Source organism: Oryctolagus cuniculus, chromosome 16, assembly GCF_964237555.1.
Source record: "Oryctolagus cuniculus chromosome 16, mOryCun1.1, whole genome shotgun sequence".
NCBI lineage: Eukaryota > Metazoa > Chordata > Mammalia > Lagomorpha > Leporidae > Oryctolagus > Oryctolagus cuniculus.
Window position 1 is genome coordinate 5,595,509 of NC_091447.1, and position 25,041 is coordinate 5,620,549.

The window sequence follows — 25,041 nt, forward strand, 5'->3', positions numbered from 1 at the left end:
GAATACACTGAAAAGTTCTATAGATACCTGTTAGGTCCATTTGGTCTATAGTGTCAATTAACTCTGTTGTTTCCTTGCTTATTTTCTGTCTGATTGATCTGTCCATTGCTGAAAGTGAAGTTTTGTAGTGCCCCATTACTGTTGTATGGGAGTCTATGTTTCCCATTGTATCCACTAAAATATCTTTTAAATAGCCAAGTGCCCTGTAACTAGGTTTGTGCACATTTACTACAGTCACATCTTACTGTTGAATTGATCCCTTAAACACTGAATGGTGGATGAAAGGATTGTCAGTGGCTCTTGGACAGACTTTTGAAGAAAAGCTGAAGTGTAAGATTTCTTGTAGGTAACACCTCCCATTGAAATAGATGTTTGCATGCAGTGCATGTTTAAAGATTCAAAGATGGAAAAGCACTGTTCTCTATAGCAGCATTGAGATATAGTTCATTAGAGCTTAAATAAAATTCAGAGAAGTGTAGGTGTCTGGGGAAGGTGTCCAGACCCCACTTGGGAGGCACTTATGCCTGCTCTGGTGGCTAGGTTCCAGTTCTGGCACTACGTTTGATTCCCCATTCCTACTCACACACACTCTGAGAGTCAGCAGGTGAACACCCAAGTCCTTGGGTCACTGACACCCAACATGGGAGACCCAGATGCAGTTCCAGATCATGGACTGGTGACCCTGGCCTGCTGGGTTCCCAGAGAGAAAAGAGCACATACAGTGGCCCAGAGGTGGCCCAAGATCTGTGTCTAACAAGGCCGTCCAATGTGTGCAGAGGGAAAGGTGGGCAGGGGGCAGGTGAGCAAAGGTCCCTAGTGTGAGAGGAGGAGCTGTGTCCTGCCCTGAAGGGGACAGAGCCCAGCATGGGTTTGAAGGACAGCAACAGTGGGATTTCACAATTGTGTTTCTGTTGATAAAGAAAATCCACACTGAGGTACAAATGGGGGCACCAAGCCTGCCACCCCATCCTTGCCTGCTTCTTGCTTCCCTAGCCCTGCCCTCAGGGTGAAGGGCAATCTCACCTGAATGGGGGGGACCCAGATCTCTACCTGGACATGACCACTGTAGGGCACTGCAAAGGAAAGAGTTCCCCAGAGAAAGGCCCTGAGGCACTTCCCAAAGTTCACATTCATGCCTCACATGGAAATGCAGGTGACTGGGGCCCTGGAACCTGATTTACAAAGGTGCCTGCCCGCCAGCCCCCAGGCCCTCCAGGCTGCTGTCTCTTTCCATCAGTCTCTCTTCAGGCGCTGAAGCCTCCCAGGATTGCTCCAGGCCACAGCTCCCAGGAAGGGGACACATCATGGAGAAAGGCCCAGGACACTGGGCACTGGCCAGTTAGGGAACACAGCAGCAAGGTCAGAAGAAGCAAGGCTACTTGGGGCTCTGCCCAGCCCACCTCTGGGACTCCACACAGGGCCTGCTTATAGTGACTTGTCATTGTGTTGTGGACTTGGGGCAGGTGCACACACACCAGCAAGACCTGTGTTCCTGCACCTCTTACAACAGTTGCCACATCACCTGTGTGCTGGGAGCTCACACAGAGTGTCTGCATGTCTGCACTGGACATAGCTCACAGCCTTATCCCGTCAGGATCACCATTGTCACTCTTGGGGGTGCCCTTGAGATTTCTCTGAAGTCACTTCTCCCTGTGACTTCCCTGAGGCCTCCAAGAATGGCCTGACCACCTGCTGAAGCTGGAGCACCCACAGCCCTGATTCTGTGCCAGGAGGAGGCAGAACAGCAAAAGGGCTGTGATCCATCTTGGTGGAGCCTCCATGTTACCTTCAGATTTGAAAGAAATGATCATTCCCTAGAACTAGCTCCCAACCCCAGGAAACATGGAGCTAAGACAAATAACCTGGGTGCAGAGGGCTCCGTGTCCACAGCTTCCCCAGGTAGAGCCCGAGGGGCCCTCTGCTCTGCAGGCAGCCCCCAGTTCTACTGTTACCTCCCTCCTGTTTGCACAGCAGCTTTGGAATGCCAGGCTGGGCCAGATGACCCAGTGTCCTGAACACCTGCAGAGAAACCCCTGGTATGTGGCTGCCTCTGTTCTCTGCTGAGCCCAGGCCACAGCTGGAATTCCTGCCCAGCTCCCAAGGGTAGCTGTCTGCGTCTACAACTGGCCAGTCCCATACATTGTGATGTCAGAGTCCTTGGCCTTCGGAGTGGTTTTTTTTTTTCTCCATTGGCAATGCAGGTGCACATTGGGTATGGACACTCTCAGCTCTGCCTCCATGCACATCACGAATGACTGGACCTACCTGCTTTGTCACAGATCCATGGACCCTCCTTCCTGTGTAGCAGCAACTGTGCATGTTTGAACCTCTCACTATCTCCCTTAACTCCCTCCCCCTCCACAAGCCTCACCATGCTCTCCTCCCTCACCTCCACCTCCCCAAAACTCCCACACCCCAGACCCTCCCACCTTTCCCACACCCCACATCCAATCACCCACCAACCTCTACCCCACATCTACCCAAACCCCCACCCCCAGCCAGCTTCTGGGAGCCATCGCTCTCTTCTCAGGTCCAGGAGGTCAGCCTGTGTGTCAGCCCCAGAGCTAGAAGAGGAGACCGTATTTGTCCAGGGGAGATTCATCTGGGTGTCAACTCCATCCAACCATGCCAAGGTGCACCCAACGCAACACACACGACAGTTCCATGGATAAAGTTTAGATTTTTATTGACGAGAAGCACAGAAAGCTCTCAAGAAATGTGAGCCCTCCGGCAGCTCAGCTTGCACACTGAGGCAGGCTACCTGGGGGTCACCTTTCGGCTGCGGGGGCCAGGGCCTCTGGCTGGGGCTGGCAGGCAGCAGGCACGCAGGAGGAATCTGAGGATGCTCCTGCCAATCCTCCTGCCCAGCCCCTGCCGGCCGTTGCTCGGGACAGAGGCCGATGCTGAGGTCCCAGGCTCCTCAGGCTCAGCTGCTGGGACCTCTGGCACCACCAGGTGCGGACTGCTCCTGGGGCTGGGGGTGGAGGGGGCGGCCACAGGGACGGGCTCGGGGGCTGGGCTGGCACCAGGGATCCTCTCCTGCAGCTGTCCAGGGAGGGAAACGGCCAGCACAGGGGCAGCAACGGCAGAATCTGGCTTAGGTTCCGGCTTGGGCATGGGCTCCGGCTCCAGCACCAAGTCTGAATCCGACTCCGCCTCGGACTTGGACTCCAGCTCAGGCTCGGGCTCCCTGTGTCCCTGAGGAGAGAGAGGAAGACGGGTGAGGAAGACAGATGCGCTCCGCACCTCCCTCATTCCCACAAAACCGTGAGGCTGTGCGGGGAGACCACGGCCAGACCCGCGCTCTGCCAACAGGGCTGTACCTGCTCCAGGCTCTGGGAGTCCGGCTGCAGGGACATCCGGCTGGATCCTGCAGGACCAGATGGCACCGAGGCTCCAGCGTCCGGAAGCAGACCCAGGCCCGCCAGGTACTCCTGGGCGTCTGGGTCCTCGGGAACCCCCAGGGGCTGAACCACGATCACCTCCTCGCCCTCAGCTTCCTCTCGTAAGGGGTCAAACCACCATTGCTGGCGGGCAGATTCCGCTGTAGGCCTGTCGCAGGGGTCTGGGCTGAGGAGTGAGCTCAGGAGCTCCTCCAGGGCCGGGCTGGCCGCACACGGGAGCTCGTAGCTCCCCCTCTGGATGCAGTCCCGCAGCTCCGCCAAGTCGTTCCTGCTGAAGGGCATGGCCCCTGCCAGCATGGCAAAGAGGATGACCCCCAGGCTCCAAAGGTCTGCTGCGAATGGATCATACGGCTCCTGCCGGAACACCTCGGGGGCGCTGTACTCCGGGGTCCCGCGGAAGCCCTGCACCAGCTCGCCCTCGGGCAGATGGCAGCTGAGCCCAAAGTCCGCCAGCTTCACGTTGAGCTGAGAGTCCAGCAGCAGGTTCCCCAGCTTGAGGTCCCTGTGCGCCACCCGCTGTGCGTGGCAGTGGGCCACAGCCGCCAGGATTTGGTCAAACATGACCATGACCTCGGGCTCTGGCAGGCCGCCCCGCCTCATCACGTGCTGGTAGAGGTTGCCCCCGTCCACCAGCTCCATCACCAGGCAGTGGTAATGGCCGACGCGACCCACCTCCAGCAGCTGCACGATATTCAGGTGCCTCAGGAGCTGCATGATGCTGGCCTCTTGCGTCACTCGCCTGGTGCCGAAGGGGTCGCCAGCATGTAAATGAAAAAACTTCACAGCCACCTGCCGCTGGCTGGAAGCCTGGCGGGCCAGCACCACCATGCCGAAGCTGCCCCTGCCCAGGGCCGACAGCAACTGGAGCTCAACCTGTGAGCTGTCGATGGCATCCAGGTCCTCACGGCCTTCCAGGTGGGTGTCCCTAACTACGCTCTCTGCTCTGCTCTGGCTAATATTCCTGTCCATACACACTAACTAAGGAGCTACCCTAACTACAATAACTAAGAAAATAAAGGGACAACAAGGGGACTACCTGCTGAGCTGACTACCGTACCACACTACCTATACTAACTACACTTATCAAACACAGTGGCAAGACTAAGTCCTATCTAACCAAAACAGAAAACAAAAACCAGAAAAACTCCAAAACAACAAACACTAAATAGCTACACTAACACTCTGAGATCTAGCCGCGCTGTCTAGCTATAGATGCGGGAAGCCAAAAACGAAAAAAACTGCAAAAAAAGACACAATGGGCCAAAAAAGAAATAGGAGGAAAAAAACAAACTAAATCCAAATGGGGGAAAGAAAAAACCAAATAGAACAAGAAACAAACAAACAAACAAAACAGCACACCAACACCAACCAACACAAGCGCAAGCAAAGATGGGTCCAAGCACACAGGTCACCGAAATAGCTCCCTGGTAAAGCGGACAAAAACCTGGTCCGCGCAGCCGCTTATATAGGCGTGTGGAATCCTGTCATCACAGGGCTCCTTATGAAGTCAGAGCGAGAAATGGGCCAATGGCAGTTCGGCAGGGACTTGCACGACTTTCCATTTCACCACAGTTGGTCCTTATGAAGTCAGAGATGGGCGGGCACCAATCACAGCCACAGCTAATCCTCGGGGGTTTCCTCAACAAGTTTCCTCTTAAACAATATCAAAGACCCCAAGAGTTTCTGGCTTAGATTGGTGATACAGACTGATGTTTACAATTTGAACTTTAAACACGTAGGATGCACCTATGGCCTTTTCCTTTCTCCTTAAGAACTGATAACATTTGTGGGGTCTTTAAGACCTCTGATGGTCTACACTGCAGAGACACATCCCATTGCCTTTAACCCTGAATGATAGGTCTCTGAATGTTGCTACAACTTCTCTGGCATCATGATATCCTTGACAAAGTGTTCTGTTGCCCCTGACACCACCAGGCACATTATTCTCATTGACAGAACTGAGAGGAAGGCATCTTTCTTCATCCTCTCCCCCTAAGATCCTCACCAGATTTCTCGTTAGAACCCCTGGAGGACCAGAAGGCAGCTCTGGGTGGGTATAGTCCAGGTACGGAGGCCAACCAAGTGTCAGCTGAGAGAGCTGCATCCTCCAACTTGTCCTTAGAAAAGCAGGAAGAAATGGAGGCATTTCCAGATGTCTCAGGGTTCTTGGGCTACTCCAACAGAGTGTCGTGAACGGAGTCATGGAAAACAGAACTTCATTCCTCAGTGTTTGTTCTGCAGGCTGGAAGGTGAAGGTCAGGGCTCCAGCAGACTCGTTGTCTGGAAAGCGCTCCCTCTCTGCTGCTGCTGAGCCTTCTTCAGAGAGAGATGGTAAGATGGGAAGGCTGGTGGTTTGCTGTGGTTGGTTGAAGCTAAGTACATGTGTGCAAAATGGTGTTGTCGTCCTTAAAAAAGTACCACACCTTAGTCCAAAACTCCCCAGTAAATTTTAAGGAAAGATCATGGCTTCCTGGGGTGTCCTCAGGTGGTGAAAGCACAGACCTCACCCCGTCAAGCCCTTTAGACAGACAGGTAGCCTGCGGCTGACACTGCAGTCCAGCAGGTTAAACCCTGCTACACCAGCATCCCATGTGGGTGCTGGTTGGAGGCCTGGCTCCACTTCCAAACCAGCTACCTGCTATTGTGCCTGGGAAAGCAACAGATGATGGATCAAATATTTGGGCCTCTGCCACCCGTGTGGGAGACCTGGATGGAGTTCTGGGCTCCTGCCTTTGGCCTGACACAGAGATAGCAATTGAAGCCATTTGGGGAGTGAACCAGCAGTTGGAAGTTATCTCTCCTTCCTCTCCCTCACTCTCGCCACCCTCTCTCTCTGCCTCCCACCTTTGCTCTCTGTAACTCTGACTTTCAAATAAATCAATGTGTGTGTGTATGTGTGTGTGTGTGTGTGTGCGTGTGCGAGTGTTAGAAAAGAGAAACTCATTCATCCTTTAAAAGAGAGTGGAGCCCTAACCCTGGGTTCCCCTTCTCTTTACACTGTAGCATCAACCTTGAAATTCGATCATGAGGTTTGGAGGGACGTGGACAGTTTTCACCACTAGACCTGCCCTGCATGAAAGGGATCTTTGAGGCTGAACGACAGGACCCTGCAGAGGACCCAAAGCCATAAAGAAAGAAGATCTCTGGGAAGGCTAATTGTCTGGTAGGATCACATTGTGCTGGGTATGTGCATTGGAATAGTGGACTGTAGCCCATAAATCTACAAGTATTGCATACTACTCCCCAATTTAAAGATACTCTTCAATTTCTTTCATCCGTGTTTTCAGGCTTTGTTATAGAATTTTTTTTGTCTCCTTGATTACACTTATTCTTGGGTATTCTTTTTCTTTATTGTAGCCCTTGGGTATGGGATTGCTCTCTAGGTTTCTTTTCCGGATGATTCAGTTTCGGTGTATAACAGTGCTACTGGTTTTGTACATCGACTTTGTAGCCTACAACTTTGCTGCATGTCTTAGTTCTATCAGGTTTTTGGTTGCACCTTAGGGGTTCTCTAAGATCATTTCAATTGCCAACAGTGACAATTTGACTTCCTCCTTTCCAGTTTGGAGGTCCTTTGTTTTTCTTGCCCAATTTCTCTGGGGTAGGCCTTCCAGTATCATGTTGAATAAAATTTCAGTTAAAAAAAGGAATTTCTGTACATTTTAGTGCCTTTTAGCATTGATCTGGGATGGCCAATATCTAGAAATATGTTTTCATTTCAATGCATATTGTTCATTTTTAACCTGAATTTCCCATTATAGAAATCACGTTATAATTGATAGAATTTAAAAGGAGGGAATTATCCAACATGGGAAGCAGGCCACAGAGACAGAAGACTCATAGAAAAGGGACCAATGGCAGTCCAGCAGGGACTGGCATGAATTTCTATTTCATGACAATTGGGCATTATGAAGTCAGAGCAGGTGAACACCTGGCTAACTTTTGCTCTTTTCCCAGGCAATGAGCAAAGAGAGGATCAGAAGTGAGTCAGCCCAGACACAGATGGGTGCCAGTGTCTCAGGGGGTGGCTTTCCATGTCGTCCCACAGTGCTGGCCACATCTGGGTCACTGCCACATTGTAGGTCACTGCCACATGGTAGGAATTATCACAGTGGTGATCTGCACTGGCCCCTGGTACTGTACAAAGCATCAGAAATGCAGTCCATAAGTGCTGTTGCAGGAGAATGACTTGTTCCTTTTCAAATGTGAGGGGAGGGGCCGGTGTCAGGACTCATGGGGTGGAGCTGCTGCCTGTGACACCAGCATCCACATCAAATGGTGTGCTCTGACTTCCTGATGGAGCTCCTGGCTCCTGGCTTCAGCCTGGCCTAACCCCAGCTGTTGCAGCCATTTCAGGCATGAACCAGCAGCTCTCTCTCTCCCTGACTCTCCCTTTCTCTGTTGCTCTGCCTTGAAAAATGATTATTTAAACATCATTTTAAAAGGTTCTAGGAGTGAGTGGAGGAGGGGCAGCAAATTGTGGCATACTCTGATAAGCTGCTGCCTGGAGTGCCGACACCCACAGTGGGCACCACCAGTTCCTGAGCAGGATGCTCCACTGCTGACCCAGCTCCCTACTACTGGGCCTTGAAAAGCAGTGTAATATGGCCCACATTCTGGGGGCCCTGCCACCCAAGTGGGAGACCTTAATGAAGCTCCTGGCTCCTGACTTTAGCCTGTCCTAGCCTTGGTCAGTGTGGCCTTCTTAGATGTGAATGAGCTGATGAATCTCTCTCTCTTTCTCTCTCTCTCTCCCTCTCTCTCTCTCCCCTCCCTCTCTCTCCCTCTGTCTCTCTCTCTCTCCCTCCCTCGCTCTCTGGCTCTCCCCTAGTTTCTCTCTCTCTAGCTCTCTCTAGCTCTCTTTCTCTCTGTCCTCTCTCTCTAACTCAGCCATTCAAATCTCTAAAAATATAGGACAGGAAACGTATTTCCCCCAATTTTGACTGCTTCAGGAATATTGCAACAAAATGTCTCCCATTTACTTCCCACGAAATGTTTTCAACCTATTCTGGCATACCTGTTGTTGAATTATAAAATAGATGCAAATTAAAACTTACTGATGAACACTATTTTCAGATTTTTTTTCTTTGACAGAACCAAAGATAATGTCACAGTTGCAAAAGAGTGGATTACCGGATTGTCAGTGTTTCTTGGTGAGAATTTTGAAGGGAACCTGAAATATACGATCTCTGTAAGTGATACCTGAAATACATCTACTCATGTTTTCAGGCAGTGCATTGTAAAGATTCAAAAACAGAAAAGCACAGTCTCTATAGCAGCATTGAGATAGAGTTCATTAGCTGAAATAAGACCCAAGAGGCGCAGGTGTCTGGGACAGGGTTTAAGACCCCACTTGGGATGCACACATGCCCTGTCCTAGTACCTGGGTTCCAGTCCTGCCACTGCATTCGACTTCACGTTTCTAATCGCACGCTGAGAGGCAGCAGGTGAACACCCAAGTCCTTGGGTCCCTGACACCCAACATGGCAGACCCAGATGCAGTTCCAGATTCTGGATTGGATACCCCAGCCTGCTGGCTTCTCAGGGACGAAGGAGCTCATGCAAAGACCCAGAGGTGGCCCAAGATCTGTGTCTAAGAAGGCTGTCCAATGTGTGCAGAGGGAAAGGCGGGCAGGGGGCAGGTAAGCGAAGGTCCCCAGTGTGAGGGGAGGAGCTGTGTCCTGCCCTGAACAGGACAGAGCCTGGCATGGGTTTGAAAAACAGCCACATTGGGAGTCCACACTTTATGTGCAGCAGGGCATCAAGAAAATCCACACCAGGGAGCAGACGGGGGCAACAAGCCTGCCACCCCATCCCTGCCTGCTTCTTGTGCCCCAGCCCTGCCCTCAAGGAGAAGGACAGTTTCACCTGGATGGGGAGGACCCAGGTCTATACCTGGCCATGACCACTGTAGTTCACCCCAAAGGAAAGACTTCCCCAAAGAGCTCACACATACTGTCTGCACCTCTGCCCTGCACACAGCTTACAGCCTTATCCATCAGGATCACCATGACCCACTTGTCCCTCCTGGAGCTGACCTTGAGATTTCTCTGGAGTCACTTTTCCCTGTAACTTCCCCGAGGCCTCCAAGAAGGGCCTGCCCCCCTGCATAAGCTGGAGCGCAGTGCAGCACCAATTCTGCCCAGGGAGGAGGCAGAAGAGCCAGAGGGCTGTGATCCATCTTGGCGGAGCATCCATGCTACCTTCAGATGTGTGTGACAGAAATGATCATGACCTAAGAACAAACTCGCAACTCCTTGAAGCATGGAGTTAAGACATGTAACATGGGTGTGGAGTGCTCCATGTCCACAGCTTCCCCTGGTGGTGTCGAGAGGCCCTGTCCTCTATAAACAGCCCCCAACTCTATTTCAGTTCCCTACTGTTTGCAAAGTCAGCTATGGATGTCCAGGAAGGGGCCAGGTGAACCAATGTCCTGAACACTTTCAGAAAACTACTACATGGCAGCCTCTGTTTTCTGCTGAACCCAGGCCACAGTAGGAATTCCTGCCCAGCTCCCACCTGCAGCTGCCCGAGTCCACAGCTGGCCAATCCCGCACACTGTAATGTCAGGAACATGGCCCGCAGGAGTGGGGTCATGTTCTCCAATGGCAGTGCAGGTGGACATTGCCTGTGGACACTCTCAGCTCGGCCTCCATGCACATCACTAGTGACAGGACCTCCCTGCTGTGTCACAGATCCAGGAACCCTTCCTGTGGAGGAGCAACTGTGCACGTTTGAGCCTCCCCCCCCCTTACCCGTCCCCCTCCACAAGCCTCACCATGCTCTCCTCCCTCACCTCCACCTCCCAAACAAAAACTCCCACACCCCAGACCCTCCCTCCTACTCGCACCACCCACACCCAATCCCCCACCCACCAATAACCACCATCAACCTCCCCTCCAGCCAGCTTCTGGGAGCCATCGCTCTCTTCTCAGGTCCAGGAGGTCAGCCTGTGTGACAGCCCCAGAGCAACGAGAGGGGGCCGTCCTTGTCCAGGGGAGATCCGTCTGGTAGTCAACTCCATCCAACCACGCCAAGGTGCACACCAGGACCCAAACACCACACACGACAGTTCCATGGATAAAGCTTAGCTTTTTATTGACGAGAAGCACAGAAAGCTCTCAAGAAATGAGAGCCCTCAGGCAGCTCAGCTTGCTCACTGAGGCAGGCTACCTGGGGGCCACCTTTCGGCTGCGGGGGCCAGGGCCTCTGGCTGGGGCCGGCAGGCAGCAGGCACGCAGGAGGAATCTGAGGATGCTCCTGCCAATCCTCCTGCCCAGCCCCTGCCGGCCCTTGCTCGGGACAGAGGCCGATGCTGAGGGCCCAGCCTCCTCAGGCTCAGCTGCTGGGACCTCTGGCACCACCAGGTGCGGACTGCTCCTGGGGCTGGGGGTGGAGGGGGCAGGCACAGGGACAGGCTCGGGGGCTGGGCTGGCACCAGAGCTCCTCTCCTGCAGCTGTCCAGGGAGGGAAACGGCCAGCACGGGGGCAGCAACGGCAGAATCTGGCTTAGGTTCCGGCTTGGGCATGGGCTCCGGCTCCAGCACCAAGTCTGAATCCGACTCCGCCTCGGACTTGGACTCCAGCTCAGGCTCGGGCTCCCTGTGTCCCTGAGGAGAGAGGGGAAGACGGGTGAGGGAGACAGATGCGCTCCGCACCTCCCTCATTCCCACAAAACCGTGAGGCTGTGCGGGGAGACCACGGCCAGACCCGCGCTCTGCCAACAGGGCTGTACCTGCTCCAGGCTCCGGGAGTCCGGCTGCAGGGACATCCGGCTGGATCCTGCAGGACCAGATGGCACCGAGGCTCCAGCGTCCGGAAGCAGACCCAGGCCCGCCAGGTACTCCTGGGCGTCTGGGTCCTCGGGAACCCCCAGGGGCTGCACCACGGTCACCTCCTCGCCCTCAGTTTCCTCTTGTAAGGGGTCAAACCACCATTGCTGGCGGGCAGATTCCGCTGTAGGCCTGTCGCAGGGGTCTGGGCTGAGGAGTGAGCTCAGGAGCTCCTCCAGGGCTGGGCTGGCCGCACACGGGAGCTCGTAGCTCCCCCTCTGGATGCAGTCCCGCAGCTCCACCAAGTCGTTCCCGCTGAAGGGCATGGCCCCCGCCAGCATGGCAAAGAGGATGACCCCCAGGCTCCAAAGGTCTGCTGCGAATGGATCATACGGCTCCTGCCGGAACACCTCGGGGGCGCTGTACTCTGGGGTCCCGCGGAAGCCCTGCACCAGCTCGCCCTCGGGCAGATGGCAGCTGAGCCCAAAGTCCGCCAGCTTCACGTTGAGCTGAGAGTCCAGCAGCAGGTTCCCCAGCTTGAGGTCCCTGTGCGCCACCCGCTGTGCGTGGCAGTGGGCCACAGCCGCCAGGACTTGGGCAAACATGACCATGACCTCGGGCTCTGGCAGGCCGCCCCGCCTCATTACGTGCTGGTAGAGGTCGCCCCCGTCCATCAGCTCCATCACCAGGCAGTGGTAATGGCCGACGCGACCCACCTCCAGCAGCTGCACGATATTCGGGTGCCTCAGGAGCTGCAAGATGCTGGCCTCTTGCGTCACTCGCCTGGTGCCGAATGGGTCGCCGGCGTGTAAATGGAAGAGCTTCACAGCCACCTGCCGCTGGCTGGACGCCTGGCGGGCCAGCACCACCATGCCGAAGCTGCCCCTGCCCAGGGCCGACAGCAACTGGAGCTCAACCTGTGAGCTGTCGATGGCATCCAGGTCCTCACGGCCTTCCAGGCTGGTGTCCCTAACTACGCTCTCTGCTCTGCTCTGGCTAATATTCCTGTCCATACACACTAACTAAGGAGCTACCCTAACTACAATAACTAAGAAAATAAAGGGACAACAAGGGGACTACCTGCTGAGCTGACTACCGTACCACACTACCTATACTAACTACACTTATCAAACACAGTGGCAAGACTAAGTCCTATCTAACCAAAACAGAAAACAAAAACCAGAAAAACTCCAAAACAACAAACACTAAATAGCTACACTAACACTCTGAGATCTAGCCGCGCTGTCTAGCTACAGATGCGGGAAGCCAAAAACGAAAAAAACTGCAAAAAAAGACACAATGGGCCAAAAAAGAAATAGGAGGAAAAAAACAAACTAAATCCAAATGGGGGAAAGAAAAAACCAAATAGAACAAGAAACAAACAAACAAACAAAACAGCACACTGACACCAACCAACACAAGCGCAAGCAAAGAGGGGTCCAAGCACACAGGTCACCGAAATAGCTCCCTGGTAAAGCGGACAAAAACCTGGGCCGTGCAGCCGCTTATATAGGCGTGTGGAATCCTGTCATCACAGGGCTCCTTATGAAGTCAGAGCGAGAAATGGGCCAATAGCAGTCCGGCAGGGACTTGCACGACTTTCTATTTCACCACAGTTGGTCCTTATGAAGTCAGAGACCGGCAGGCACCAATCACAGCCACAGCTAATCCTCGGGGGTTTCCTCAACCAGCTTTCTCTTAATATCAAAGACCCCAAGAGCTTCTGGCTTAGATTGGTGATACAAACTGATGTTTACAATTTGAACTTTAAACACGTAGGATGCACCTATGGCCTTTTCCTTTCTCCTTAAGAACTGATAACATTTGTGGGGTCTTTAAGACCTCTGATGGTCTACACTGCAGAGACACATCCCATTGCCTTTAACCCTGAATGATAGGTCTCTGAATGTTGCTACAACTTCTCTGGCATCATGATATCCTTGACAAAGTGTCCCGTTGCCCCTGACACCACCAGGCACATTACTATAATGGACACAGCTGAGAGAAGGGCATCTTTCATAATCCTTTCCCCCTAAGATCCTCACCAGATTTCTCGTTAGAACCCCTGGAGGACCAGAAGGGAGCTCTGGGTGGGTATAGTCCAGGTACGGAAGGCCAACCAAGTGTCAGCATTCTCCAAATTGTCCTTAGAAAAGCAGGGAGAAACTGACGCATGTTTGATGTCTCAGGGTTCCTGGGCTGCTCTCACAAAGTGTCTTGAATGGAGTCATGAATAAAGAACAGAACTTCATTCCTCAGTGTTTGTTCTGCAGGCTGGAAGGTGAAGGTCAGGGCTCCAGCAGACTCGTTGTCTGGAAAGCGCTCCCTCTCTGCTGCTGCTGAGCCTTCTTCAGAGAGAAATGGAAGGTGGAAAGGCTGGTGGTTTGCTGTGGTTGGTTGAGCCAAGTACATGTGTGGAGAGTGGCGTTTTAGCTCTTAAGAAAGTACCACACCTTAATCCAACATCTTTTTTTTTTTTTTTTTTTGACAGGCAGAGTGGACAGTGAGAGAGAGAGACAGAGAGAAAGGTATTCCTTTTTGCCATTGGTTCACCCTCCAATGGCCGCCACGGCCGGCGCGCTGCGGCCGGTGCACCGCGCTGATCCAATGGCAGGAGCCAGGTGCTTATCCTGGTCTCCCATGGGCTGCAGGGCCCAAGGACTTGGGCCATCCTCCACTGCACTCCCAGGCCATAGCAGAGAGCTGGCCTGGAAGAGGGGCAACCGGGATAGAATCCAGTGCCTTTACCGGGACTAGAACCCGGTGTGCTGGTGCCGCAAGGCGGAGGATTAGTTTAGTGAGCCACAGCTCCGGCAATCCAACATCTTAATCTGCATTTTAATCCAATAATTTTCAAAGAAAAATTGTGCCTTCCAGGGGTTTACTCAGATGGTGATATCAAAACCATCCCCCTTTAAAGCCTTGTTAGACAGTCATGTAGGCTGTGGCCAACACTGTAGTCCAGCAGGTTAAACCCAGCTCCACCAACAATCCATGTGGGTGCTGATTGAGGTCCGGGTGTTCAACATCCAATCCAGCTCCCTAGTGTCATGTCTGGTAACGCAGCAGAGGATGTACCAAGTATTTTGGGAGTCCTGGATGGAATTCAGGACTGGCCTGACCCAGCCCTGGTAATTGTGGCTCTTTGGGGAATGAACCAGCAGTTGGTCGATATCTTTTTCTCCGTTTCCCCCACCCTCTTTAACTCTGATTTTCAAATAAATAAATAATTTTCTTTTTTTAGAAAAAAGAAATTCACTCATCCTGTGAAAGAGAGTGGAGCCCTAGTCCTGCATTCCCCACCTCTATACTGTAGCATTGACCTTGCAGTTTGAACATGAAGTTTGGAGGTACATGGACATTCCTCACCACTAGGCCTTCTCTGTGTGAAAGGCATCTTTGAGCCTGAACTACAGGACCCTGGACAGGACGGCAAAGCCAGAAAGAAATAAGAACTCCAGGAAGACTAATTGTCTGGTAGGATCAATTTATGCCGAGTCTATGTGTTGAAATATTGAATGTTACAAGTATTGCAGGCTAATCGCAATCTAAAATACTCTTTAATTTCTTTCATTGAAGACTCATAGTTTTAATTGTAGGGATATTTTACCTCTTTGGTCACATGTATTTCCAGATATTTCCTTTTTCTTTAGTGTAGGTATTGAACATGGGATTGCTTTCTGCTGGTTATTGTATGTTGACTTCACAGCCTGAAACTTTGCTGAACGTATGCAATATGGAGTTTTTGGGAGTTTTCTATTTGTACGTTCATATCATTTGCCAAAAGTTATGATTTGGCCTCATTCTTCAATTTGGATACCCTTGATTTCTTTCTCTTGCCTAATTTCTGTGGCTAGGATTTCCAGTAAAATGTGGAATAAAACTTGAATGATAATAAAAAAGAATCTGCATAACTTTAGTATCTGTTAGCACTGATCTTGGTTTTACAATGTATGGAAATATGTCTTCATTTCAAGTTCATTTTTAACCTGAATTTTCCAATATAGAAACCAAATTATTAAAGCTGACTTAAAGATTTTTATATGTATTAAACACTGTAGAATAAAATGATTTATAGTTATCGTATCTCTGAGATAAGCCAGTATAACTTCTCTTTATGAAATACAGAAAGCGGGGCTAGTGTACTGGCATAGTAGGTAAAGCCATTGTTCGCTGGCATCCCATATGAGTGCTGCATTGTGTCATAGCTGCTTCACTTCTGATCCACTTCTGTACCAGCTTTGCAGGTACAGTGTTCTGGGTTGACAGTTTTTTCTGTTAAGACTTGGAATGTATCTCACCATTCTCTCATAGCCTAGAGTTTTTTGATGAGAAGTTAGCTCAGCGTCCAGTTGGAGATCCTCTGAAAGCAATCTGGCATTTGTCTTGTGCAGATTTTCGAATCTTTTCTTTGTGTTTTACTGTGGAGAGTAACTACAATATGTCATGGTGAAGATCTTTTCTGGTCATGTCTATTAGGAGTTTTATGTTGCTTCCTGTATTTGGATGTCCCTTTCTTTCTCCAAATTAGGAACGTTTTCTGCAATTATTTAATTAAAAAAGGCCTGCTAATCCATTCTCTCTTTCCATGGCCTCAGGAACTCCTATGACCTGTATGTTGGGTCATTTGATAGTATTCCATAAATCGCTAAATCTCTGACACTGTTTCTTAGTTTTCTAATTTCTTCTTCTCCTTTTCCTCTTCTCCTTCTCCCTCTCCTTCTTCTTCTTTTTGTCTGACTGTTAAACTTCCAGAGATTTGTCTTCTAACTTGCATCACCAAGTCTGTTCTTAAGGCTTTCTACTATATTTTTATTTGTTTGAGAGAACTGTTGATTTCCAATATTTTGTTTTGTCTTTAAAATCTCAATTTTGTGGGAAAAATTTTCATTCTTGTCATGTATAGATTTCTTTAGTTCATGAATTTGCTTCTGATTACTTCTAAGTAATCCTATGATCAATTTTTTGAATTACATTTCTGGCTTTTTTCAATCTCTTCTTCACATTTTAATATTGAAGTGTTATGTTCTTTTGGGGACATCATTCTTATTCTTATTTCTTGAATTTCTGCATTTATTATTAGACATTTGTGGTGATACTTTTTGGTCTATTTTTTTCCCCTATGATGGATTTTATCTTTGGACTATGCCCCTGTGGCTTAGAGGAGTGTCTACTCCTTCAGTGAATAACCAGAGACATGTGCTAGGTGTGGTCAGGAAGCTCTGGTCAGTGATCCAGGGTGAGGGGAGTGTCCAAGGTGACTTCCAAATTGGGTGTAGTAAATCTCCTCTTTTTTTTTTTTTTTTAATCATAGGTGATGTTTGTTCTGCTCCGTTGGCATATTCTCACATTCACCCCCTCACCTCAAAGGAGACCAATGCCTGGACGGTAGCCCCAGTGGGTATAATTTTCAACTGCACTGCCACAAGAACACAAAGGAACATTGTGGTCCTTGGTGTGAGAATGAATCCTGCATAAATGAATCTCATCAGGGAATCAGGTGGAGCATGTGGAGCCACCCATGGTAACTGCACAAAGAATCAGCCACACTCTGTGCCCTCCCACACAGCCATAGTGTTTTCACAGTGCCAGCACACAAGGCTCCCACAGTCAGGAGCTCCCATCTCTCTCAATTCTCCCAGCCAGACTCAGGTGTCTCCTCTCAGCTGGTTGCAAGACACATGAACACGAGCTGGCACAGTTGTTACATACGTCCAAAATGGTGCCTGCCCGCTCTCAGCTGGTTACAGGATGCCAGTGCTGGATGGTTGAGGAGAGAGAAATGTGCCCCCCTTTTTTCCCTATAGGTTGTCAGGTACACGTTCCCCAACAGGGCTCCAAGCCAGACTCAAGCCAGGCTCTTCCGCAACTTTATTGCCAGTGGCTTGGGCTGCTGCAGTCTGGTCTCACCTCACTCCAAAGCTGGTGCTGAGGCTGTTGGTTCCTGGGGTCCTGAGCTGTACACTTCTACTCTTTCCACATAGATCCACAATATCCCCCCTAATTTGCATGGAGTTTCCTTTGCCATTTTCTACCTAGCCCTTCCCTAAAACTGCACTCTCTCCACTTTTTATTAAAACTTTCCTCCCCTAAACTAGAGCAGCAACCTCCCTCCCTATTCTGCCATCTTCCACCAGACCAAAAGGAAGACATCTTATTTATTATTTTTAAAAACTTTTATTTAAGTTATACAAATTACATGTATTTCATGTATACCAATTTAGGAACATAGTGATACTTCCCACTTTACCCTCCTTCCTTTGATTAACATATTTAAAAAGTTCTATTACACAGAGGATGAGATTGGAAGTATAGCATAGAAAATTTATAAAATATTGAAGGATGAAATTGTTACGTGTTCAGGAAAAAAAATTTCCTTTACAAAATAATTTTTGCATATTAACGCAAGTTAGTTTCTTGCCTTCTTCCTTTTTTTCTTTCCTTTGTTTCCTTACAGGAACAATAGCCTGAGATCAAAGTGCTTACATCTGAGGATTGGCCTTCATGACACAGAAATGATGGGAAAAGAGGAAGGTGAATTTTCTTACAAGCTATATATATACATGTATATATAATATATGTATATATTTTATATATAATATGTATATAATATAATGTACATATGTATATTATATATATAATATGTACATATATGCAAGCTATATATTTATTTAAAGTGCATCTATTTATTTTGGTACCAATGTTTCGTAACTTTGGTATTTTTTTATAGATGTTTAATTTATTTGAAAGCAGAGTGGCAGAGAAAGAAGGAGAGCCACAGAGAAAGGGAGGGAGAGAGATGTTCCATTCCCTGGGTCACTCCTCAAATGGCCCAGAATAGCCAGGGCTGGATCATACAGAAGCCAGGAGCCAGGAGCTCCAACGGGGGGTTCACACATGGGTTGTAAGCGCCCAGGTCCTTGGGCTGTCATCTGTAGCCTTCCTAGGCACATTAGCCAGGAGGTAGACTGGAAGCAGGACAGCTGCAACTTGAACTTGCCCTCAGATGTGGGATGCAGTCATCGTAGCAAGTGGAGGCAGGTGGGCATAACCTGCTCTGCCACAACGCATCCCCTAAATAATTTCTAAAAAGCTCGGTGCCAGTGATCTTCTTGCACACCAGTGTCACCCTTCTCCAAATGTGGTCCTCGGACCAGAAGCACTGATGTCACTGAAGTGCAGCTCCTCAGTGCCATCTGAGACCCTTTACACTAAAAGTCAGCTTTGTCACCACAGCCGCAAGTGATTCACGTGCATGCTGAATGAGCTACCACTGTCTTTTTTTTTTTTTTTTTTTGAAAGGCATAGTGGACAGTGAGAGAGAGAGAGAGACAGAGAGAAAGGTCTTCCTTTTTCTGTTGGATCACCCCCAAAGTGGCTGCTATGGCCAGTGCGCTGCACTGCACCGATCTGAAGCCAGGAGCCAGGTGCCTCCTCCTGGTCTCCCATACGGGTGCAGGGCCCAAGGACCTGGGCCATCCTCCACTGCACTCCCGGGCACAGCAGAGAGCTGGACTGGAAGAGGAGCAACCGGGACAGACTCTGGCACCCCAACTGGGACTAGAACCCGGGGTTTTGGTGCCGCAGGTGGAGGATTAACCAAGTGAGCCATGGCCCGGCCTCTTCTTTTTTTTTTTTTTTTTTTTTTTCCTATATTGTTGTCTTTTCACTGCCAAGAGTATCCTTCAGTATGTATGTAGTTGTGTTTGTGTATCTACCCACTTGTGTGGGCAGTTTTAGTACCCTTGAATTCCTGTGTCCATACACAAATCTCCATTTTCTTATCATCATCTCAAGGTTTCCCTGCTGTCTACTCCCAGTCTTTGAAACTTGTGAGAAGTTAAGGAATTTTACTGAACAGAAAGTTTAGTGTCTCAATCAATCTGATTTCATAATTGTCATACCTTTTGTATCCCTTATATCATTGTTTAGGCTCATCTCATCAATATTAAATTGATACATAATATATATTATATATTTAATATTATATATTAAATCATTATATATAAATATTATTTATTAAATTATATATTTAATATTATATATGCCTTCATATATATCTCACACACACTCACAGACTACTAAGCAATAAAATTAATTTATGGTCAGAAATCTGTTCCACATAAGCCAAGGACCCACAGATATTTTCTGTCAACAACCAGGTTACTATCTTGTTAGGGGACATACAGTCTCTGTTACAACTACTTAGTTTTGCATTAACACCCACAGACAATACATAAAGGAATTGACATGGTGGTATTGTAATAAAGCTTTATTTATATAAATCCCCAGTTGGGTAAGACCCATAGACTGTAGGGTTTAGATACCTGATCTACACACATCACACATCCCCATTGGTAGGCAATTACTCTTTGTGAATCAATGCCTTGATATAAATATGGTGGGTTTCTGTCAAGATCTTTACAGTGTTGAGGGGTCGGCACTGTGGCTCATTTGGTTAATCCTCTGCCTGTGGTGCCAGCATCTGATATGGGCACCAGTTTCTAGTTCCGGTTGCTCCTCTTCCAGTCCATATTTCCATCATTCATTGATAGAAAAAGCCCCTAGTAGTTACTTAATTTAGTAGTTATTCCTCATACATTCCTACACACAGTAATTTACTGACAATTCTTAAAAGAATGAAAGAATGATACATGAATAAGAAAAGATTAATAAAGTAGAGAATGTACAAAATCAGAATAAAGTAGTGTTGCAATGTATATGCAGAAATAGGACTTCTTGTTAATATACACGGCAAGCATAACAGTAGAAATGGACTATGGGTGCTTGAAAAGCAATGGATTTTTAAATTATGTGTATTAGAATACAAACTGTGGGGCTGGCGCCACGGCTCACTAGGCTAATCCTCCACCTTGCGGTGCCGGCACACCAGGTTCTAGTCCCGGTCGGGGCGCCAGATTCTGTCCCGGTTGCCCCTCTTCCAGGCCAGCTCTCTGCTGTGGCCAGGGAGTGCAGTGGAGGATGGCCCAAGTGCTTGGGCCCTGCACCCCATGGGAGACCAGGATAAGTACCTGGCTCCTGGCTTCGGATCAGTGCGGTGTGCCGGCTGCAGCACACTGGCCGCGGCGGCCATTGGAGGGTGAACCAACGGCAAAGGAAGACCTTTCTCTCTGTCTCTCTCTCACTGTCCACTCTGCCTGTCAAAAAAAAAAAGAATACAAACTGTATGTAGCATATAATACACTTCCAGAAGAATTATTAAATAATAACTAAATAAGGGTCTCTCATTAATACTTTGATATGATTTGTACAATTTATATTTTACATATATTGGAAACATTTAAAAATAGTTTATTTTTGCTTTAATTCATTTTTTAATGAATATGCAAATTTATTGAAAAGGTAGTCATCAGAATAAGTCATTTTAATGGCAAAGTGTAGGGCTGAAAATATCTGCTATTTTTCTACACTTTGTATTTAAGCTTTCTTTTTTTTAACTTTTATTTAATGAATATAAATTTCCAAAGTACAGCTTATGGATTACAATGGCTTCCCCCCCCCATAACGTCCCTCCCACCCGCAACCCTCCCCTTTCCCTCTCCCTCCCCCCTTCCATTCACATCAAGATTCATTTTCAATTCTCTTTATATATGGAAGATCAGTTTAGCATATATTAAGTAAAGATTTCAACAGTTTGAACCCACACAGAAACACAAAGTGAAAAATACTGTTTGAGTACTTAGCGTTTTCATCATGAAAGGGTATTGTATTTTTTCAAATGCTTTCTCTGCATCTATTGTGATAATTATATGGTTTTTGTTCTTCAACTTGTTAATGTGATGCATCACATTGATTGATTTGCAAATGCTGAACCATCCCTGCATACCAGGCATAAATTCCACTTGGTCCAGGTGAATGATCTTTCTGATGTGTTGTTGGATTTGGTTAGCCAGAATTTTGTTGAGGATTTTTATGTCTATGTTCATCAGGAAAATTGGTCTGTAGTTCTCTTTCTCTGTTGCATCTTTTCTAGGTTCGGGGATTAAGGTGATGCTGGCTTCAAGAATTTAGGTGGATTCCCTCCCATTCAATTATTTTCAATCCTTGAGTAGGATTGGAGTTAGTTCTTTAAATGTCTGGTAGAATTCAGCAGTGAAGCTATATGGTCCTTGGCTTTTCTTTGTTAGGATTTTTTTGAAAAACTTTTATTTAATAAATATATGTTTTGAAAGTACAACTTTTGGATTACAGCGGTTTTTTCCCCCATAGCCACCCTCCCACCCACAAACCATCCCATCTCCTACTCCCTCCCCCATCCCATTCTTAAGATTCATTTTTAATTATCTTTATATACAGAAGATCAACTATATACTAGGTAAAAATTTCAACAGTTTGCACCCACACAGACACACAAAGTATAAAGTACTGTTTGAAGAATCGTTTTTCCATTAATTCGCATAGTACACCACATTATGCACAAGGCTCCTACATGGGAGTAGGTGCACAGTGACTCCTGTTGTTGATTTAACAACTGCCACTCTTATTTATGATGGCAGTGATCACTCAGGTCTCTTGTCATGAGCTGCCAAGGCTGTGGAAGCCTCTTGAGTTCACAAACTCTGACCTTATTTAGATAAGGCCATAATCAAAGTGGAAGTTCTCTACTCCCTTCAGAGAAAGGTAACTCTTTGTTGGACCCTTCTTTGGGAGGGTCTTTATTACTGATTCAATATCTGTCTTTGAATTGGGTCAGTTTAAATTTTCTATGTCTTCATGGCTCAATTTAGGTAGGTTGTATGTGTCCAGTAATTTATCCATTCTTTTAGGTTTCCCAGTTTTTTGGCATATCCCTCTTTGCAGTAGTTTCTGATGATTCTTCTTATTTCTGTGGTGTCTATAGTTACATTTTCTTTTTTATATCTAATTCTATTGATTTGGGTCTTCTCTTTCCTTTTTTGGTCAGTTGGGCCAATGGTGTGTAAATTTTGTTTATTTTTTCAAAAAAAGGCTCTTCTTTTTGCTGATCTTATGTCATTTTTTATTTCAATTTTGTTGATTTCTTCTCTAATTTTAATTATTTCTTTTCTCCTACTATTTTGAGTTTGGTTTGCTCTTGTTCTTCTAGATCCTTGAGGTAAATTGCTAGTTCATGTATTTGATGCCTTTCCAATTTCTTAATGTAGGTACCAATTGCTATAAAATTCCCTCTTAACACTGCTTTTGCTGTATCCTATAATTTTTGATATATTGTATTGTCTTCTGTAATTTTTGACTTCTCTTTTGATTTCTTCAATGACACACTGTTCATTCAGGAGCATGTTGTTCAGTCTCCATGTGTTTGTGTATGTTCTAGCGTTTCCCAAGTTGCTGATTTTCAGCTTCATTGCATTGTGGACCAAGAAGATGCATGGTATGATTTCAATTTTTTTAATTATTATTTTTTATTTTCATTTTTTGACAGGCAGAGTTAGACAGAGAGAGAGAGAGAGAGAGAGAGAGAGAGAGAAAGGTCTTCCTTCCATTGGTTCACCCCCCAAATGGCTACTATGGCTGGCATGCTGTGCCGATCCAAAGCCAGAAGCCAGGTGCTTCCTCCTGGTCTCCCATGCGGGTGCAGGGCCCAAGCACTTGGGACATCCTCCACTGCCTTCTAGGGCCACAGCAGAGAGCTGGACTGGAAGAGGAGCAACCGAGATAGAATCCGGCTCCCCAACTAGAACCTGGGGTACTGGCGCCACAGGCCGAGGATTAGTTTAGTGAGCTATGGCGCTGGCCTGATTTAGATTTTTTTGACTTTGCTGAGACTTGCTTTATGGCCTGGCCTGTGGCCTATCCTAGAGAAATTTCAATGCACTAGTGAGAAAAATGTTTATTCTGTTGCTGCAGGGTGAAAGGCACTGCAGGCAGATATCTGTTAGGTCTATTTGATCTATAGTGTTGATTAACCCTGTTGTTTCCTTGTTGATTTTCTGTCTGGTTGATCTGCCCCTTGCTGAACGTAGGGTATTGAAGTTCACTGTTACTATTATATTTGAGTCTATATCTCCCTTTCAATTCATTAGCATTTCTTTTAGATATCCAGGTGCCCTGTTATTAGTTGCATATACATTGATAATAGTTATCATCTTCCTATTGAATTGATCCTTTAATCATAGTGTCTTTCTTTGTTTCTTGTAATAGTTTTTGTGTTAAAGTCTATTTTGTTTGATATTAATATGGCCACACCAGCTCTTTTTCAGTTTCTGTTAGCATAGTTTATCTTTTTCCATCCTTTCACTTTCAGACAGCATGCATCTGTGTTGGTAAGATGTATTTCTTGGAGACAACACATATATAGGTTTTCTTTTTTAATCCATTCAGCCAGTCTATGCCTTTTAACTGGGGAGTTGAGACCATTTACATTCCGAGTGACTCTTTTTAAGTACCAACTTCGCCTTGTCATGTTTCCAAAAATAGTCTGAATTTTTTAGTTTGGGTTTTCTTTGTACTTTACTGGTTCATTTTCTGTATTCCTCTTTCCTAGTGATGTTCGTGTTTCTCTGTTTCTGCGTGTAGCACATCCTTGAGCATCTTTTGTAGGGCTGGGCAAGTAGTTACAAATTCTTTCAATTTCTGTTTGTTGTGGAAGATCTTTATTTCTTCTTCATTCATAAATGAGAGCTTTGCAGGATACAGCATTCTGGGTTGACAGTTTTTTCCTCTTAAGACTGGGAATAATATACCTTGCCATTCTCTCCTTGCCTGTAGGGGTTTTGATGAGAAGTCTACAGTGAGTCTGGGTTTCTTCTGAATGTGACTTGGTGTGTGTCACATGCATATTTTATGATCTTTTCTTTAAGTTACTTTCAAGAGTTTTACTACAATGTGTCATGATGAAGGTCTTTTCTGGTCATGTCTATTAGGAGTTCTGTGTACTTCATGTACTTGGATGTCTTTTTCTTTCTCCAGATTGTGGAAGTTTTCTGTTATTATTTCCTTAAGAAGGCCTTCTAATCTTTTCTCTCTTTCCACTCCTTCTGGAATTCCTAGGATCCATATGTTGGGTCATTTGATTATAACTTGTAAATCTCCAACTGTGTTTCTTAGCTTTCTAATTTCTTCTTCTTTTTTTTTTTTTTTTTTTTTGTCTGACTGTACTACTTCCAGAAACTTGTCCTGTAAATTCTGTTGTTAAGGCTTTCCACTGTATTTTTGATTTGATCTATTTAGTTCTTCATTTCTAATATTTCATTCTGACTTCTCTTTAATATCTCATTTTCTTGGGAGAACTTTTCATTTAGATCATGAGTTTGCTTCTGATTGCTTCTAAGTAGTCTGACAATTAATTTTCTGAATTCTGTTTCTGGTATATCCCTGATATCTTCATCTTCACCTTTTATCATTGAAGTTTTAATGTGCCTTTGGGAGGTACATAGTGTCCTTCTTATTCTTAAGAGAAAGGTCTTCCATCTGCTGGTTCACTCCCCAGATAACTGCAACAGCCAGAACTGGTTTGATCCAAAGCCAGGAGCCAGGATCTTCTTCAGGCCTCCCAAGCAGATGCAGAACTTATTCTGGGTCTCCCACTTGGGTGCAGGGGCCCAAGGACTTGGGCCATCTTCTACCGCTTTCCCACGCCATTGCAGAGAGCTTGATTGGAAGGGGAGCGACTGGGACTAGAATTGGTGCTCATATCAGTTGCTGGCGTCGCAGGTGGAGAATTAACCTACTGTGCCACAATGCTGGTTCCTATCTTTTCTTTTTTTGTCTGGTTGCTTTTCTCTTAAGTTGTGTCTTTGTGATTTAGTGAGACATCTATACTTTTGGTGAGTTCTAAAAGGTGTGTGCTGATGTGGTCTGGGTGTTCTGTTTAGTATTCCAGGGTGGAGGAAGTATCCAGTGTAAGACCCCCATGGGTCTTTCTA

General features: G+C 47.2%; 2 protein-coding genes and 1 long non-coding RNA gene across 16 annotated transcripts in view; 1 reads left to right on the forward strand and 2 right to left on the reverse strand.

The window, feature by feature from the left end:
* Positions 1-2,667: 2,667 nt before the first annotated feature.
* Positions 2,668-4,373, reverse strand: LOC100354825 (MAP/microtubule affinity-regulating kinase 3-like). 2 transcript variants are annotated; one of them, XM_051832540.2, is made up of 3 exons: positions 3,483-4,373; positions 3,324-3,370; positions 2,668-3,198 (listed from the first exon to the last, which is right to left on the reverse strand). In XM_051832540.2, exons 1-3 carry the CDS (start codon positions 4,371-4,373, stop codon positions 2,769-2,771), a joined length of 1,368 nt encoding a protein of 455 aa, XP_051688500.2. In that variant the 3' UTR covers positions 2,668-2,768. The 2 variants fall into 2 exon arrangements, with proteins under 2 accessions (XP_051688500.2, XP_008272318.3); XM_008274096.4 differs by having other exon boundaries at positions 3,324-4,373.
* A 357-nt stretch (positions 4,374-4,730) lies between these two features.
* The window catches only part of LOC127487319 (uncharacterized), a 58,330-nt gene continuing 38,019 nt past the window's right edge, over positions 4,731-25,041 (forward strand). For 5 of the 13 annotated variants that reach the window (XR_011382953.1, XR_011382946.1, XR_011382957.1 and 2 more), the window contains exons 1-2: positions 4,731-5,735; positions 6,408-17,710. This is a non-coding gene — a long non-coding RNA (uncharacterized lncRNA). Of the gene's footprint in view, positions 5,736-6,407; positions 17,711-22,490; positions 22,548-25,041 lie in introns of all 13 variants that reach the window. The other 8 variants (XR_011382949.1, XR_011382947.1, XR_011382955.1 and 5 more) reach the window with 8 other exon arrangements.
* On the reverse strand, positions 10,477-12,415 carry LOC103345062 (serine/threonine-protein kinase MARK2-like). The gene is made up of 2 exons (XM_008274098.3): positions 11,140-12,415; positions 10,477-11,014 (listed from the first exon to the last, which is right to left on the reverse strand). Exons 1-2 carry the CDS (start codon positions 12,187-12,189, stop codon positions 10,574-10,576), a joined length of 1,491 nt encoding a protein of 496 aa, XP_008272320.2. The 5' UTR covers positions 12,190-12,415; the 3' UTR covers positions 10,477-10,573.

Coding starts and splice junctions, on each gene's coding strand:
- LOC103345062 (XM_008274098.3), bottom strand. CDS start 12,189: ATGGACAGGAATATTAGCCAGAGCAGAGCAGAGAGCGTAGTTAGGGAC. Junction 11,015..11,139: donor ACTCCCGGAGCCTGGAGCAG/GTACAGCCCTGT, acceptor CTCTCTCCTCAG/GGACACAGGGAGCCCGAGCC.
- LOC100354825 (XM_008274096.4), bottom strand. CDS start 4,373: ATGGACAGGAATATTAGCCAGAGCAGAGCAGAGAGCGTAGTTAGGGAC. Junction 3,199..3,323: donor ACTCCCAGAGCCTGGAGCAG/GTACAGCCCTGT, acceptor CTCTCTCCTCAG/GGACACAGGGAGCCCGAGCC.